The sequence below is a fragment of the Schistocerca americana genome, chromosome 1, assembly GCF_021461395.2.
Source record: "Schistocerca americana isolate TAMUIC-IGC-003095 chromosome 1, iqSchAmer2.1, whole genome shotgun sequence".
Classification (NCBI taxonomy): domain Eukaryota; kingdom Metazoa; phylum Arthropoda; class Insecta; order Orthoptera; family Acrididae; genus Schistocerca; species Schistocerca americana.
Genome location: NC_060119.1, coordinates 385,760,158 through 385,775,663, shown reverse-complemented (window position 1 = coordinate 385,775,663; position 15,506 = coordinate 385,760,158). Strand labels below are relative to the sequence as shown.

At 39.8% G+C, this 15,506-nt stretch overlaps 1 protein-coding gene across 1 annotated transcript in view; it reads right to left on the bottom strand.

Annotated features, from left to right (window-relative positions):
* The window catches only part of LOC124601381 (dynein axonemal assembly factor 10), a 195,175-nt gene extending 179,933 nt beyond the window's left edge, over window positions 1–15,242 (bottom strand). Inside the window, exon 1 of the mRNA XM_047136240.1 lies at window positions 14,928–15,242. Coding sequence (XP_046992196.1) covers window positions 14,928–15,104 — 177 coding nt within the window. The 5' untranslated portion in view covers window positions 15,105–15,242. The remainder of the gene's footprint in view (window positions 1–14,927) is intronic.
* Window positions 15,243–15,506: the final 264 nt, after the last annotated feature.

Genomic DNA, 15,506 nt, shown 5'->3' with positions numbered 1-15,506 from the left:
GTCTACACCTCCAAATTATTGTTTGTAACCTCCAATCCTACATTCAAGGCATTGCTCACTTCTTCAACACCTCTCCACAGTTCTTGTCCCATTACCACCAGATTCTTTTTGTTAGTCACTGTCGATATGATGTCTTTGTACACTAACATTTGCCACGCCCATGGCTTTGTGGCCATGGAACATTACCTTTCCAAACATCTTCCTATACCAAACACATGATCTCTTTGATAATCCTCCTAGTCAACCACATACTGGCTCACAATTACTTGACTTTTAAAGAAAAAAATCTATAAACAAATCCATGGTACTGCAATGGGTACTCGCATTGCATCATCCTATGCCAATTTATTTATGGACCATCTGGACAAATACTTCCTATCTGGTCAACAACTAAAACCCTTTGTCTGGTTCAGATTCATTGATGATCCTGTCATGATCTGGACACATGACACTCCACCATCACATCAATATTCACTCCCAAGTCCACTTCAACCAGCCCTCCTCAGCTGAACAAGCAAAACTTCCTAGATATTGATCTCCATTTCTCAGATGGGTCCATAAATATTTCTGTTCATATCAAGCACACTGACCACAAACAGTACATCCACTTTGATAGCTTTCGCCCCTTGCATTTCCAAAAGTCTCTTCCTTGTAGCTTTGCCACCTGTGGTCAAAAAACCTGTAGTGGAAAGCACGAATTGTTGAAATATACGATAGCCTTATTGGAGCCTTTATAGGTTGACAATATGCTACCCAGCTCATCCATAAACAAATCTCCCATCCCAAGTTCTCGTCTGACACCAGAAACATGTGAACCAGCCACTGGCCAGCAGTCCTCTGATCACCCAGTATCACCCCGGCCTTGAAAAGCTCAACTGCATCCTTCACCAGGGCTTCAACTATCTCCAGTGTGCCCTAAGAAGAGGGATATTCTACCTACATCACTAAAGAGTTCTACTGCCATCCTAACCTACAGAATATCCCTGTCCCAATACTATTCCCAGTGCTGCACCCCATAGGTCATTCCTCGTGGGAAAAAAAAGAGGGATATTCTACCCATATCACACAAAGCAGAGTTATACCACCAACCCAATCTACAAAATATCCCTGTCCATCTCTGTCCAATAGTACTTCCAGTGGTGTACCCCAGGGGTATTCCCCTGTGATTGGCCCATGTGCAAAATCTGTCCCATATACCCACCACCACCACCGCCACCACCACCTAGCACAGACCAGTCACAAGCATTTCCTCATGTTATATATCAGACATGCTGTAATTACTGCAAAGCATTCTAAGTGGGCATGACAAGCAACCAACTGTCTACTCGCATGATTGGTCAGTCACCACTAAACTGCGCCAAACATGCTGCAGACTACAACACAAATGACTTCATAGCCGAGTGCTATGCAGGCCATTTAGATACTCTCTTCCAGCACAAGTTTCTCTGAACTAAGCAAGTGTGGATTCTCTCTCCAGAATATCAGGTGCTCTTGCAATCTTCCCAGCCTAAATCTCTGCTAACCTGTTTCCCACTGCCCCATCATATCCTTTCCTTTCTCTCTCCAACCCACACCACTTTTTCCCCTTCCAGGTTGTGTACTGCCTTTCCTACAAATCTTCCTCCCTTCTATGTGGTCTCTCTCTCTGTCTCTCTCTCCATCTTGTCCCCTTTTGATCTTCACCTTCCTCTTCTTTTTTCCTTCCTTCCCTCCCTCCCTTCCTCACTCCCCCTCTCTATGCTCTACCCTCTTAACTTCTTCCATACTGTTATGCAGCCACTGAGTCATCTGTCAAAAGACCTGCCTCACTATATCCAACTATTCTCTCCTTGCTTTGTGCATCACTGTTACCTCCTCCCACCTTCATCTGCCCAGGCAACTGCTTTCAGTAATTGATAATCAATAATCAGCCTTGCCATGGCTGCACGAGATTACATTTGGGTACCTCTCTGCGTGTGTGTGTGTGTGTGTGTGTGTGTGTGTGTGTGTGTGTGAATGTTTATATTTTTATTAGAAAAAAGTAAGGGCTCAAAAGCTGGTGTAAATACTGTTTTCTGTTACATGTGCCTATACTCCAAGCTCCATGTGCTACAGGTGAGTAGTTGTCTCTCCCTGATTTTCTGGGTTGTTCCACGCAGGAACTTCCGTTATTGTTACTTAATATCAGAATAGAAACCCATTCCTGACATTCTGCAAATACTGCATATTTGATCAAAATTTGTTTTCAGCTTCTTACATCTTTATCAAGTGACAAATGAATGTCACAACAACAAATGAAATGATATTAAAGAAATACAACTTAAGATGTTGTTGTTGTTATAGTGGTGGTGGTGGTGGTCTTCCATCCACAGACTGGTTTGATGCAGCTCTCCATGCTACTCTATCTTGTGCAAGCCTCTTCATCTCTGACTAACTACTGAAACTTACATCCTTCTGAATCTGCTTAGCATTTTCATCTATTGGTCTCCCTCTACGATTTTTACCCTCCACACTTCCCTCCAGTGCTAAGTTGGTGATCCTTGATGCCTCAGAATGTGTCCTAACAACTGATCCCTTCTTCTTGTCAAGTTGTGCCACAAGCTCCTCTTCTCCCCAATTCTGTTCAGTACCTCCTCATTAGTTACGAGATCTACCCAATCAATCTTCAGCATTCTTTTGTAGCACCCTATTTCGAAAGCTTCTATTCTCTTCTTGTCTAAACTGTTTATTGTCCATGTTTCACTTTCAGACATGGCTACGCTCCATACAAATACTTTCAGAGAAGACTTTCTGATACTTAAATCTATACTCGATGTTAACAAATTTCGCTTCATCAGAAATGCTTTCCTTGTCATAGCCAGTCTACATTTTATATCCTCTCTACTCTGACCACCATGTTATTTTTCTCCCCAAATAACAAAACTCATTTACTACTGTAAGCATCTCATTTCCTAATCTAATACCCTAAGCATCACCTGATTTAATTCAACTACATTCCATTAGCCTCGTTTTGCGTTTGCTGATGTTCATCGTATATACTCCTTTCAAGACACTGTCGATTCCATTCAGCTGCACTTCCACGTCCTTTGCTGTCTCCAAGAGAATTACAATGACATTGGCAAACAGTAAAGTTTTTATTTCTTCTCCATGGATTTTAGTTCTTACTCCAAATTTTTGTGTTTCCTTTACTGCTTGCTCAATATACAGATTGAATAACATTGAGGATAGGCTACAAACCTATCTCACTCCCTTCCCAATCACTGCTTCCCTTTCACGAACCTCGACTCTTATGACTGCCATCTGGTTTCCGTACAAATTGTAAATAGCCTTTCACTCCCTGTATTTTACCCCTGCCACCTTCAGAATCTGAAAGAGAGTATTCCAGTAAACACTGTCAAAAGCTTTCTCTAAATCTACAAATACTAGAAATGTAGGTTTGCCTTTCCTTAACCTATGTTCTAAGATAAGTCGTTATGGTATCCAAACTGATCTTTCCTGAGGTCAACTTCTACCAGTTTTCCCATTTTTTTGTGTTAGTATTCGCAACTATGACTTATTAAGCTGATAATTCAGTACTTTTCACACCTGTTAACACCTGCTTTCTTTGGGATTGGAATTATTATATTCTTCTTGAAGCCTGGGGGTATTTCGCCTGTCTATCTTGCTCACCAGATGGAAGAGTTTTGTCACGACTGATTCTCCAAAGGCTATCAGTAATTCTAATAGAATGTTGTCTACTCTCGGGGCCTTGTTTCGACTTAGGTCTTTCAGTGCTCTGTCAAATTCTTCACGCAATATCATTTCTCCCATTTCATCTTCATCTACGCCCTTTCCAGTTCCATAATATTGCCCTCAAGTACATTGCCCTTGTAGAGACCCTCTATATACTCCTTCCATATTTCTGCTTTCACTTCCTTGCTTATGACTGGTTTTCCATCTGAGCTCTTTATATTCGTACAGATGGTTCTCTTTTCTCCAAAGGTCTCTTCAATTTTCCTGTAGTATCTAACTTACCCCTACTGATACATGCATCTACATCCTTACATTTGTCCTCTATCCATCCCTGCTTAGCCATTTTGCACTTCCTGTCAATCTCATTTTTCAGATGTTTGTATTCCTTTTTGCCTGCTTCATTTACTGCAGTTTATATTTTCTACTTTCATCAATGAAATTCAACATCTCTTCTGTTACCCAAGGATTTCTAAAATCCCTCTTCTTTTTACCTACTTGATTCTCTGCTGTCTTCACTATTTCATCCGTCAAGTCTTAATATCTGTACTGATAGAGATCATAAACAAAATTGTGAGATACAGGGCATTTATAAAGGAAAGTATTACTTTTCTATATTGTGCGAAAAGTTTTAAATTTACGAAAAATGAAAAAATAGATGTATTTGTTCTTGTAATCGATAACTAAAACTTAATTGAATAGAGGGAAAAAAGAAACTGTGCTTGACCATTTAAAACTAAGTCAGAATTTTGGGTTACATTTTTCATTGATAACAAGTATTTCCAGTTGCATTATTTTTCTGACTTACTCGGGTGTATGCAAACGTCACAGTCTACATAATGTGGGTGGTTTCCAGATCATTTAGTATTAAGAGCTGGCTGCGCATCAGATGTTGATTTCCAGGCTTCCAACAAATGCAGCTTTGTTTGCTGGGAGTAGGATGTGGAGGACTTGAGACTGAGGCTGTCAGCTATGGTTTCCCTCAGTACATGCTCAGCAAATGTGGTGTCAGAATTCTGAAATCTCCAGCTACATTCATGTTCATGCAATCTAGTTATTATGTTTGTTTGAACATTGCTAGTTCTGTAAGACATCTATATAGTGGGTATGGAATCATAAAAGGAAGGCAAAGGCAGGATACTAAAGCAAAAAATGTAATGAGATTAAATAGAAAATGCAGAACACAGTACAGTTGAAAAAGAAATGGTAGAGGTACATTAACTCATGGGGTGATGATGAAGAGTTTCTATGATTACGTAAGATTTGTAAATGGAACTAAGAGTATTCCATCTCTGGAAGAGAAAGAATATAATCAAGTCATATCTGTCAAGGAAAAAGCAGACAAATTTAGTCATCACTTTTGAGAGATGGTGAGTAACTGCAAGCACATGCCCAATTTGCACGAGGCAATGAGGTGCGAGAGAGAGGGTGAACACAGTTTGCATAGTTTGGTGGAAGTTGCCAGAATTACTGATGCGGCTTCACCTACTGATAACTGAGTGAGTACTTGGGCATGTCTTCATGGGTCATCCATCTGGATGTCAGGCGATTGCATTCTCTTGTACAAGGGCTACGAATTCACATTGAGCATATGCATATGCATATGATTACCAGCCGATTGGGTGAAATTTGAGTTATGAGTAATGAATACAGTTAAAAATTATTATTTGTTATTTATGAATAGCAAATATTACTCAAATCACAACTGACTTACATGAATAAAAACATTTATTCATCATCTGAGAATACAAAGTGTTACAAAATAATAGACAAATCTGAAATACAATGACATTTATTGCTCCAATTCTTTGCCATTTACAAATCAAATGTACTTTTAAATGCTTTTAAATTATTTTTCAGAACAACTCTTTTTGTCAAACATCTCATCAGAAACTTTATTTGATTTCCGAAAATTTGCCACTGTGACATTAACGAAAATGCAAAAATGATATTGGTGTGTTATCTCCTGAATTAATCTTTATTTCCTGATAAATGAGTTCAGCTCTCAATCTTCATCAGTAAAAGTTGAGAAATTGTCGAATCTGCTGTACTTTTTGGTAAACAATTCATGCTTCACTTCCAAAAGTACATTCAAAATAAAATTTTCCTTTTATGCCATTACATCATTCAAAACTCATGACTCAATTTCTTTGACATTTCTTTGGCTATTATACATCTGTAGTTGGTTGTACACCCCCTTCGGTCATAGGTAGGAATGTAGGTGAAGTGTTTGTTTAAGTATTTGTTTTTAAATCATAAGTAAGACATTACTGCAATGATTGCAGTTGGGTAAAAAGGCCAAAAATTTCTTCTAATTGTCTCTTGACACTTTCTCACTAAAAACACTGCCAGTGTGCTGCAACATTATGAACTCTTTTATGTACTAAAATCCAGTGTCTCTTCCTAAGCTTTTGAATTTCAAAGCTCTATGTAACTGCATAGACACCTGTCGGATCAAAAAACTATTCCACATTCTAACAGAAAGTTACTCAGAGTTAATCCTAAAATGCTTTTAGATGACTTTGGACATCCAGCAACACTCCACAAACATTTAAGAGTTCTTTATATTAATAGTCTGTTGTTCATCATTAGCAACTGAGTTCTAATTTTGTCCACTCATTTTGCAGCACTAAAAACGAGCGAGTTGTGTAATTATACCAACATGACACCCATATCCAATAGCATTAGCAATTTTACAGTTTGTGTTGGCTACATTTTCATTTTTGGTTCATTTAAATACTTTCATATGTTAGCAGGGTTGTGTAACTGCTAGGGTCATCTGCCTATGAAGAATTACAGGTAGGTTCTTCCATCATCCCCTTCACTGGGATGACATGTACAACAAAACTATACAGCATATGCTGACAATGTTGACGACACACAAGGAGCTCCGTATACCGCGGCAAACTGAACTCATTGATGCAAGTGAATAAGACCTGCTGTACTTGCATGGGACACTATGAGGGGGCAGTGCAGGCGATGATCAAACACGCGACACTGCGGACACACAAGGAACTGCGTTATCAGCCATGGAATGTTGCAAGGTGCTCGGCGGTTGTTCACCACCAGAGCCAGTAGCAGCCAGTTTGCCATGGTATACAGAGTTCCATGTGTGTCTTCAACATGCCCCGACAGCATGTACGTGAACCGTTAGTGAAACTGACGGCGTTTGAGTGAGGATGTATAGTGGGCCTGCAGGAGGCAAAATTGCGCAACACGTGGGTTGAGAGGTCTCCACAGTGCATCAGTGTTGTCATCAGTGGTCAGCAGAAGGTGCACATGCCTGTCAAACTGGGTCTGGACAGCTGTGATGCACAGATGCATGCCAAGACCGTTGCACATTACGAAGTGCTGTACAGGACTGCACTGTCACTTCACAACAAATTAGGGACACTATTGCTCTGGGGGTATCATCAAGAATCAATCGCAACCATCTTTGTGAAGAATGACGGTCGAACGCATGTGTGGTGTCCTGCAGGGGAGCGCCAAAATCTGGAGTGTGTACAACAGAGGCACACAGGTCCAACACCCGGAATCGTGGTGTGGGGAGCCATATCCTACGCTGGCAGTTCTCCACTGTTGATAGTAGAGGGAAGATGAACAGTGAACGCTACACTGAAACCATTATTCAACCGGTCTTGTTACTGTTCATGCACCAACAAGGCGACAAGCTTTTCCAACAGGACAATGCACGCCCATGTCTCCCGTACCACCCAAAGTGCTCTTCAAGGCGTACGCCAACTACCCTGGCCAGCATGATCCCCAGATCTGTCGCCAATTGAGCATGTTTGGGACCGGCTGAAACATCATCTTGCGCGGTCGTCACGACCGGCACAGAATCTGGCCCAGCTAAGGCACCAGGTGGACACTGTATGGCAGGCCATTCCTCGAGACTACATTCAGCACATCTACCATTGTCTTCAAGGGAGAATTGCAGCCTGCGTTGCTGCAAAAGTAGGGTATACACAGTACCAGCGCCAACATTGTGCATGGCCTGTTGACTTTCCTGACATGGGTATGGCTCTGTCTTTGAGATCGTGTGTTGCATACGTCCCCAAGAGTGTCCCAATAAAATTTCCCTCTGCTGGGTCGACGAATTCATGGTGTTCTTTTTTCATTTTCCAGGAGTGTCTACACACCAACCACCCTCACATTTCCATCCAGCTATATCGTGTATGCCTTGTATCATTTTCAACTTTTGTAGTCCTGTCTTCCTCAGCTGCATGTAATATTAAGGTATATTGATAATTTTTACTTACGGACCGTCTGACAGCAACTGAATATAACAGAATTTTAGTGACATACGTGTTTCGCCTTTATTTTCTGCAAGGCATCCTCAGTGGCAGGTTGCGTGGACAATTTCTTACATATTAAGCTCTTGTTGCATTTTTGGTGTTGTTGTTCTTCTTATGAATGCCAATTTGTGGTTTTTTCCCCACATTCAACAGCACTATGAACTGAACGCTTGTTTCAATGCAATGTTTTGGTTTCAACATCATCTTCCCTTTTGAACCATAATGGATTAACTGCAACAAACTTCATGAGCGAATAAATATACTATGAAGCTGTAGTCAAATCTAAACTCCTTAAACAGATTTCTACAAGATAATCGTGGGTGAGCATCGCATAATATTCTTACAGCATGTTTTTGAGCAAGGAAGACTTTCTTTCTTAAAGAGGAGTTCCCCCAGAATGTTATTCTGTATGACATTACTGAACAAATTTTATTCCGTCTGACATTACTGAACAAAAAAATGTGCAAAGTATGTCAACTTACTAATTTGTCTCTCTTTACCATCTCCAGTGATTGTTAGTGAAAATGTCATCCAACTAAGTTGCTTTAGGAGTTCCAAAATGGGCTTTCTCCAGTTTAAATTCTCATCAATATAGGCACCCAAGAATTTTGAAGTTTCCACCCTATTTATTATTTCTTCACCAAGTGTAACACTTGTCAAAGTTGTAATATCCCTAGACGTGCAGAGCTGAATATATTGCCTCTTTTTAAAATTGAGAGAGAGAGAGACCATTCACAGAAAATCAGTCAACCATACTTTTAAGAAAATGGTTTAGCATTTTTTCTATTGCTGCATGTTTGCTTTGATTGATTACAATACTAGTGTTATCTGCAAAAAGAACTAATTCTGCTTGTTGTATATAAGATGGAAGACCAATTACACATATGAGAGTAACAATAGTAGATCTACAATTGAGTCTTGGGAACCAAATACATGATTTCTCCCGTCAGAATAATGTTCCCGGACTACATTGACTGAACCACTAAGTGCAAATTTCTGAATTCTTCTGATTAAATATGACATTATACACTTAATGATATGGTTATAATAGAGGGAAACATTCCACGTAGGAAATATATATCTAAAAACAAAGATGATGTGACTTACCAAATGAAAGTGCTGGCAGGTCGACAGACACACAAACAAACACAAACATACACACAAAATTCAAGCTTTCGCAACAAACTGTTGCCTCATCAGGAAAGAGGGAAGGAGAGGGAAAGACGAAAGGATGTGGGTTTTAAGGGAGAGGGTAAGGAGTCATTCCAATCCCGGGAGCGGAAAGACTTACCTTAGGGGGAAAAAAGGACGGGTATACACTCGCACACACACACATATCCATCCACACATATACAGACACAAGCAGACATATTTAAAGACAAAGAGTTTGGGCAGAGATGTCAGTCGAGGCAGAAGTGCAGAGGCAAAGATGTTGTTGAATGACAGGTGAGGTATGAGTGGCGGCAACTTGAAATTAGCGGAGATTGAGGCCTGGTGGATAACGGGAAGAGAGGATATATTGAAGAGCAAGTTCCCATCTCCGGAGTTCGGATAGGTTGGTGTTAGTGGGAAGTATCCAGATAACCCGGATGGTGTAACACTGTGCCAAGATGTGCTGGCCGTGCACCAAGGCATGTTTAGCCACAGGGTGATCCTCATTACCAACAAACACTGTCTGCCTGTGTCCATTCATGCGAATGGACAGTTTGTTGCTGGTCATTCCCACATAGAATGCGTCACAGTGTAGGCAGGTCAGTTGGTAGATCACGTGGGTGCTTTCACACGTGGCTCTGCCTTTGATCGTGTACACCTTCCGAAAAAAGGACACAGGCAGACAGTGTTTGTTGGTAATGAGGATCACCCTGTGGCTAAACATGCCTTGGTGCACAGCCAGCACATCTTGGCACAGTGTTACACCGTCCGGGTTATCTGGATACTTCCCACTAACACCAACCTATCCGAACTCCGGAGATGGGAACTTGCTCTTCAATATATCCTCTCTTCCCGTTATCCACCAGGCCTCAATCTCCGCTAATTTCAAGTTGCCGCCACTCATACCTCACCTGTCATTCAACAACATCTTTGCCTCTGCACTTCTGTCTCGACTGACATCTCTGCCCAAACTCTTTGTCTTTAAATATGTCTGCTTGTGTCTGTATATGTGTGGATGGATATGTGTGTGTGTGTGCGAGTGTATACCCGTCCTTTTTTCCCCCTAAGGTAAGTCTTTCCGCTCCCGGGATTGGAATGACTCCTTACCCTCTCCCTTAAAACACACATCCTTTCGTCTTTCCCTCTCCTTCCCTCTTTCCTGATGAGGCAACAGTTTGTTGCGAAAGCTTGAATTTTGTGTGTATGTTTGTGTTTGTTTGTGTGTCTGTCGACCTGCCAGCACTTTCATTTGGTAAGTCACATCATCTTTGTTTTTAGATATATGACATTATACACTGGTTGACTGTACCATAAATCTCATAACACTTCAGTTTGTCTAGGCAAATATTATGATTTGTGCAGTCAAATGCCTTAGATCAGGTGCAGTCAAGCTTTTCCCCCAACCACCACTTTTGTATCTCTGTTAGCAGTAAAATTTTCTTATTAGCGACTGGTTCTAAAATAATGATTATTTATAAAGTGGGGAGTAACTTTACGTTAAATATAAAATTCATAAAATATAGTTACAACAAACCAAACCATACAATAATATTTACTTTCCAAATTCTTTATGTCAAAATTTTATGAAAAACTACTGAAAATGTTTTTAAAACCCCCTACCACCAACCACGAATGCTGGAACGTTCACTAATGTGTGGTATGGACCAGACTGAATACCACTGCCTTAGATAGATTACCGAAAATACCAAACGCACTATTTTGCTGCTTAATGCTTGTAAAATTTGTTAACTGAACATGTAAATGCCATTTTTGGTAGAGCAACTCTTCTGCAGTACAAACTGTGATTTGCTGAGGATATTATTGTTACTAAGGTGAGATACTACTCTAGAATACATCATCAGTGACACAGATTGGTAGTTACTGACATATCTCCTATCATCTTTCTTATAGAGGGGTTTAAAATGGCATATTTCAGTCTCACTGGAAAAAGTCTTGAGTTGCATTACATATTTCAGATAAGACAGGCCTTATTACATGGGAACTCTATTGGACATACCATCAAAGACAATTGAGCTTTTATTTGTGAGAGGATGTATCATTTTTTTTTAATTTCAGGAGATGTTGGTGATACAGTTATGTGATTGAATTTTATGCGATTTGCTTTTACAACAAAATGCTGTGATTTTTTCCTTGAACTGTTTGTCACTGTACTTTCTACTACAGTTAAGAAATGATTACCTGTGACTCATAATTTGAATAGCCCTTCCATTCTGATCAGTAGTGATGTTATTCTGTTCTGTGGCTGGCTGTCCTGTCTCTTGTTTCACTATGTTCCACATAGCCTTAAGCCTGTTGTTGGAATTACTGATTTCCGACATTATGTGCATGTTTCTTGACTTTTTTAATAAGTTCTCTTAGTAATTCTGTGTAGTTTTGTAGTGTGGAACTACTGCAAGATCTCTACTTGTTCTCACCAACAGATATTTTACCCTTTTCCATTCACAAGATACTTTAATCCTATCCCAATTCAACTAAGTACCTGGGTGTTAAAATTACAAACAACTTCAGTTGGAGAGACCACATAGATAATATTGTGGGGAAGGTGAGCCAAAGGTCGCGTTTCATTGGCAGGACACTTAGAAGATGCAACAAGTCCACTAAAGAGACAGCTTACACTACACTCGTTCGTCCTCTGTTAGAATATTGCTGCGCGGTGTGGGATCCTTACCAGGTGCGATTGACGGAGGACATCGAAAGGGTGCAAAAAAGGGCAGCTCGTTTTGTATTATCACGTAGTAGGGGAGAGAGTGTGGCAGATATGATATGCGAATTGGGATGGAAGTCATTAAAGCAAAGACGTTTTTTGTCGCGGCGAGATCTACTTACGAAATTTCAATCACCAACTTTCTCTTTCGAATGGGAAAATATTTTGTTGAACCCAACCTACACAGGTAGGAATGATCATCAAAATAAAATACAAGAAATCAGAGCTCAAACAGAAAGGTTTAGGTGTTCGTTTTTCCCGCACGCTGTTCGGGAGTGGAATGGTAGAGAGATAGTATGATTGTGGTTCGACGAACCCTCTGCCAAGCACTTAAATGTGAATTGCAGAGTAGTCATGTAGATGTAGTGATCCACGGTGTTTTACATGCCTCTTTAGCATCCTTTCCAATTAGCTTAAGAGGAAAACAATTTTCAAACAATGATGTGAATTTATCATGAACCACATTATTTTATGTTAGCATTTGGTTCATTATAAATTTCACCCCAGATCATCTCTTGTAAACTATGGTATTCTTAAAAACATTTTTTCTGGAGTCATTAATTATTCTGATTCCCACTGAGGAGTATCAGTACTGCAAGGCACTATCTTATTTATCCAAACTATGCATCCATCATGAGCAGAGAGAGCATTTGATACTGAGTAAACAGTTATTCTCTTGCTTAGAGCTTCCCCAAAGAAAAGTAGAGATTTATAGGCACAAAGCAGACGAGGGCTGAGATTTTTAGTTAATTTACTCATATCCTGCCACCACCTCAGTTTATTATCCATCTGAATGCCTATAAATTTCACATGGGTGTTTTCTTCAGTGTGTGATGACTAATTATAACTTACGGCACCTCTAAGTCATTTTTATTTCCTTGGAATTATATATGAGTTTTTGCAAGAACAGGGATAAACTTTTGTCTCTGAATCTATTCCACTATTCTCTTAGCTGTGTAAAGATGTGTGCGATACCTATATGGGTATACTTTATCACCAGCAAAATTAACAATATTCGAAGAGTCCTGCAGTGATGTTAGTAAATCCTGTATGTACGTTAAGAACAGAAGAGGACAAGTGGTAAACCTGTAGGAACATTAGTTTTATTCCTTAATTTGACGCTGTTTTCTTTTGCTAATATATAACGTCAACCTTTTAAAGGCAATGCCTTTAATACCATAGGGCCTAACATTGTAGTTCGCATAGCACAGAATTATGGTAGACCTATATGAAATTGAAGGCCTTCACAAGATCACTAATATAAATGTCAAGAGGCTACATTTTCTTGTTTAGTTGTAATAGAATGAAGTTTATAAATCATACATTGCTTTCTCCATACAATATCCTTCATGGAAGCCAAACTGAACAGTTTTTAAAAGATTATCACCACAAGAGGGTTGAGATTTCTTTAATAAGCTTCTCAATAAATTTTGGAACCATGGGAGGGGACGGAAGGGGTAGGGGGGGGGGGGGGGCGGGGAGGAAAGATGGGTCTATAATTAGATATCACGTTCTTTTATCTTCACTTTTATAAATAGGTGCTACTACAGCAAATTCCAGACATACAAGATATACACAGCCTCATTGAGTGATTACAAAAGGCACTCCCAATTCAGCACAAGATTTCAGTACTTTGCTGGAAATATAGGGATAAGAGTTATTGCCTTTCACTAACCTAATGGTGTGTGTAATCTCTCTAAAACAGTGGAGTTGCTCAAGATTATGCCTGCTGGTGGAGAACCCAATGCATGTCTACACAAAGCAAATGGTTCTGCTGTGACAGTAAACATTTTTGCTCTCTGCTACTCTTTGGAAAAATTCATTGAATTTAATGGCTAATGAGCCACACCTAAAACTGTGTTTGTTTTATCTTGGTGCAGAACATCATTTTTCCTGTAAAGTTTATTAGTTTTCTGCCTAATAATGCTCCAAATTCCCTTGGCTTTGAGGAATTTTGAAATTATTGCACGTAGTATGCCAACACATTTTTTGCTTTTTGATGATATGAGGAAGAGCCTTGCCATACTGCTTGTAATGCAGCTTGAAGTTTGAGAGCTAGACTGCGGCATTAAATAAGGTTCTCTCACCCCGATGTAGTTACTTTGATCCCACACACTAGTGTCATATCTCTAGGTTTCTACTGTAGTTATTCCTGATCTGCTGCAACAGAAAAATGGATTTATAGTGCTATAGCGACATTTTAAAGAAATTTATCATATACTGTGTAGCTTTAGTAATGTCTCCTCATAGTTTCTCCAGTAAACTCTCCGCCAATGGTGTGCCCCAGTCAAATCATGTAGTGAAGCTGTACTTTATACTTCCTTGCCAAATATATCTCATTGGGCCAATTTTTTGTGGCCATATGATTATCATGATCAGACAATAAATTATAATGAAGTTCACAACTATTTCAAGAAATACAGTTGGACTTAGAAATAAAGTAGCAATCATTGTTGTGGTATATCCTTTTATTCTTGTTGGGATTGTTGCCGTAGCAAACAAACCAAAGCTGGACAACAGTAACAGCAGGTGCTCCCAATCAGTACTATCCAAAACGAAATCAGTATTGAAATCGTAAAATATATTTATTTCCAAGTTAATAACTTGCTTGATGGCGTTTAAAACATTATCTCTGTGTGGACTGTTACTAACGCTGTCTTTTTATGTTCCCTATCTATTACTGAACCACAGTATGAGACACCCCCAACTCATTTAAACTTTCTGCCTTATCCTCCCCTAGTCTAATACTCCTATTTGTATGTTGACAAAACCGTATAGGGAAAATTATTTTTGTAGTGTAATTGACATGTCCTGTACTGTTGTGCTGAAGAGTCAAAGGACGAATAAATACGAGTTTATTCCACCTTCTGTGTATATGCAACCGTTCCCTCCTTCCTTATTCAATGATCACTGAAATTTGAAATAAGCTGGATAACCTCTAATGAGAAAATGATCCAACAAACAACGAGTTTGAACATGATGCACCTCCCACTAGTGACACATTTTTATATTATTTTCTTTTACAATAAATAATTAGTTCCGTTCACCTCATGGAGTAGTTTAACATCGCCTTCTGTTATTTCATAAATCTGGAGAGCGCCAGTTCCCTTGGGTTTGGATCCTAGAACTACGAACTTTGCCGAACAAGGGATCCACTTTCCATCAAAAAGTGAAAATGGCAATGATTTTTCCACATGGCAAATTATCTGCGGTTTGTCCATCATTGTCTTCTGCTACTTAGACAACAAATCTTTACATTCCTAAGCGCAAGGTATCACTCGTAACCCCGTAACCATGACAACCATAAACTTCTATGATACAACTAAGGCCTTCACATTCCTCGCACAAAGTTCGACAACTGCTTCGAGTGTCATGTATATACTTTGGTTCAATCAGTGTATCGCTGTTTGTGCAAATCGCCACAGCTCAGTTACGCCCGGTCCACACGCAACGATCTGTCTGCGCAGACATTGGCGCAGATGTCCGTACATGCAAAAGATCGCTGCAAATGTGGTGTGTTCACACGACACAAATCCCAATCTACTACTCGCCCGCCATCTGTCGGTGTAGAAAAGAAATATCAGTCAATCAGTGGCAAGCGACTACGCTCCCCGTAAACGTCAAAA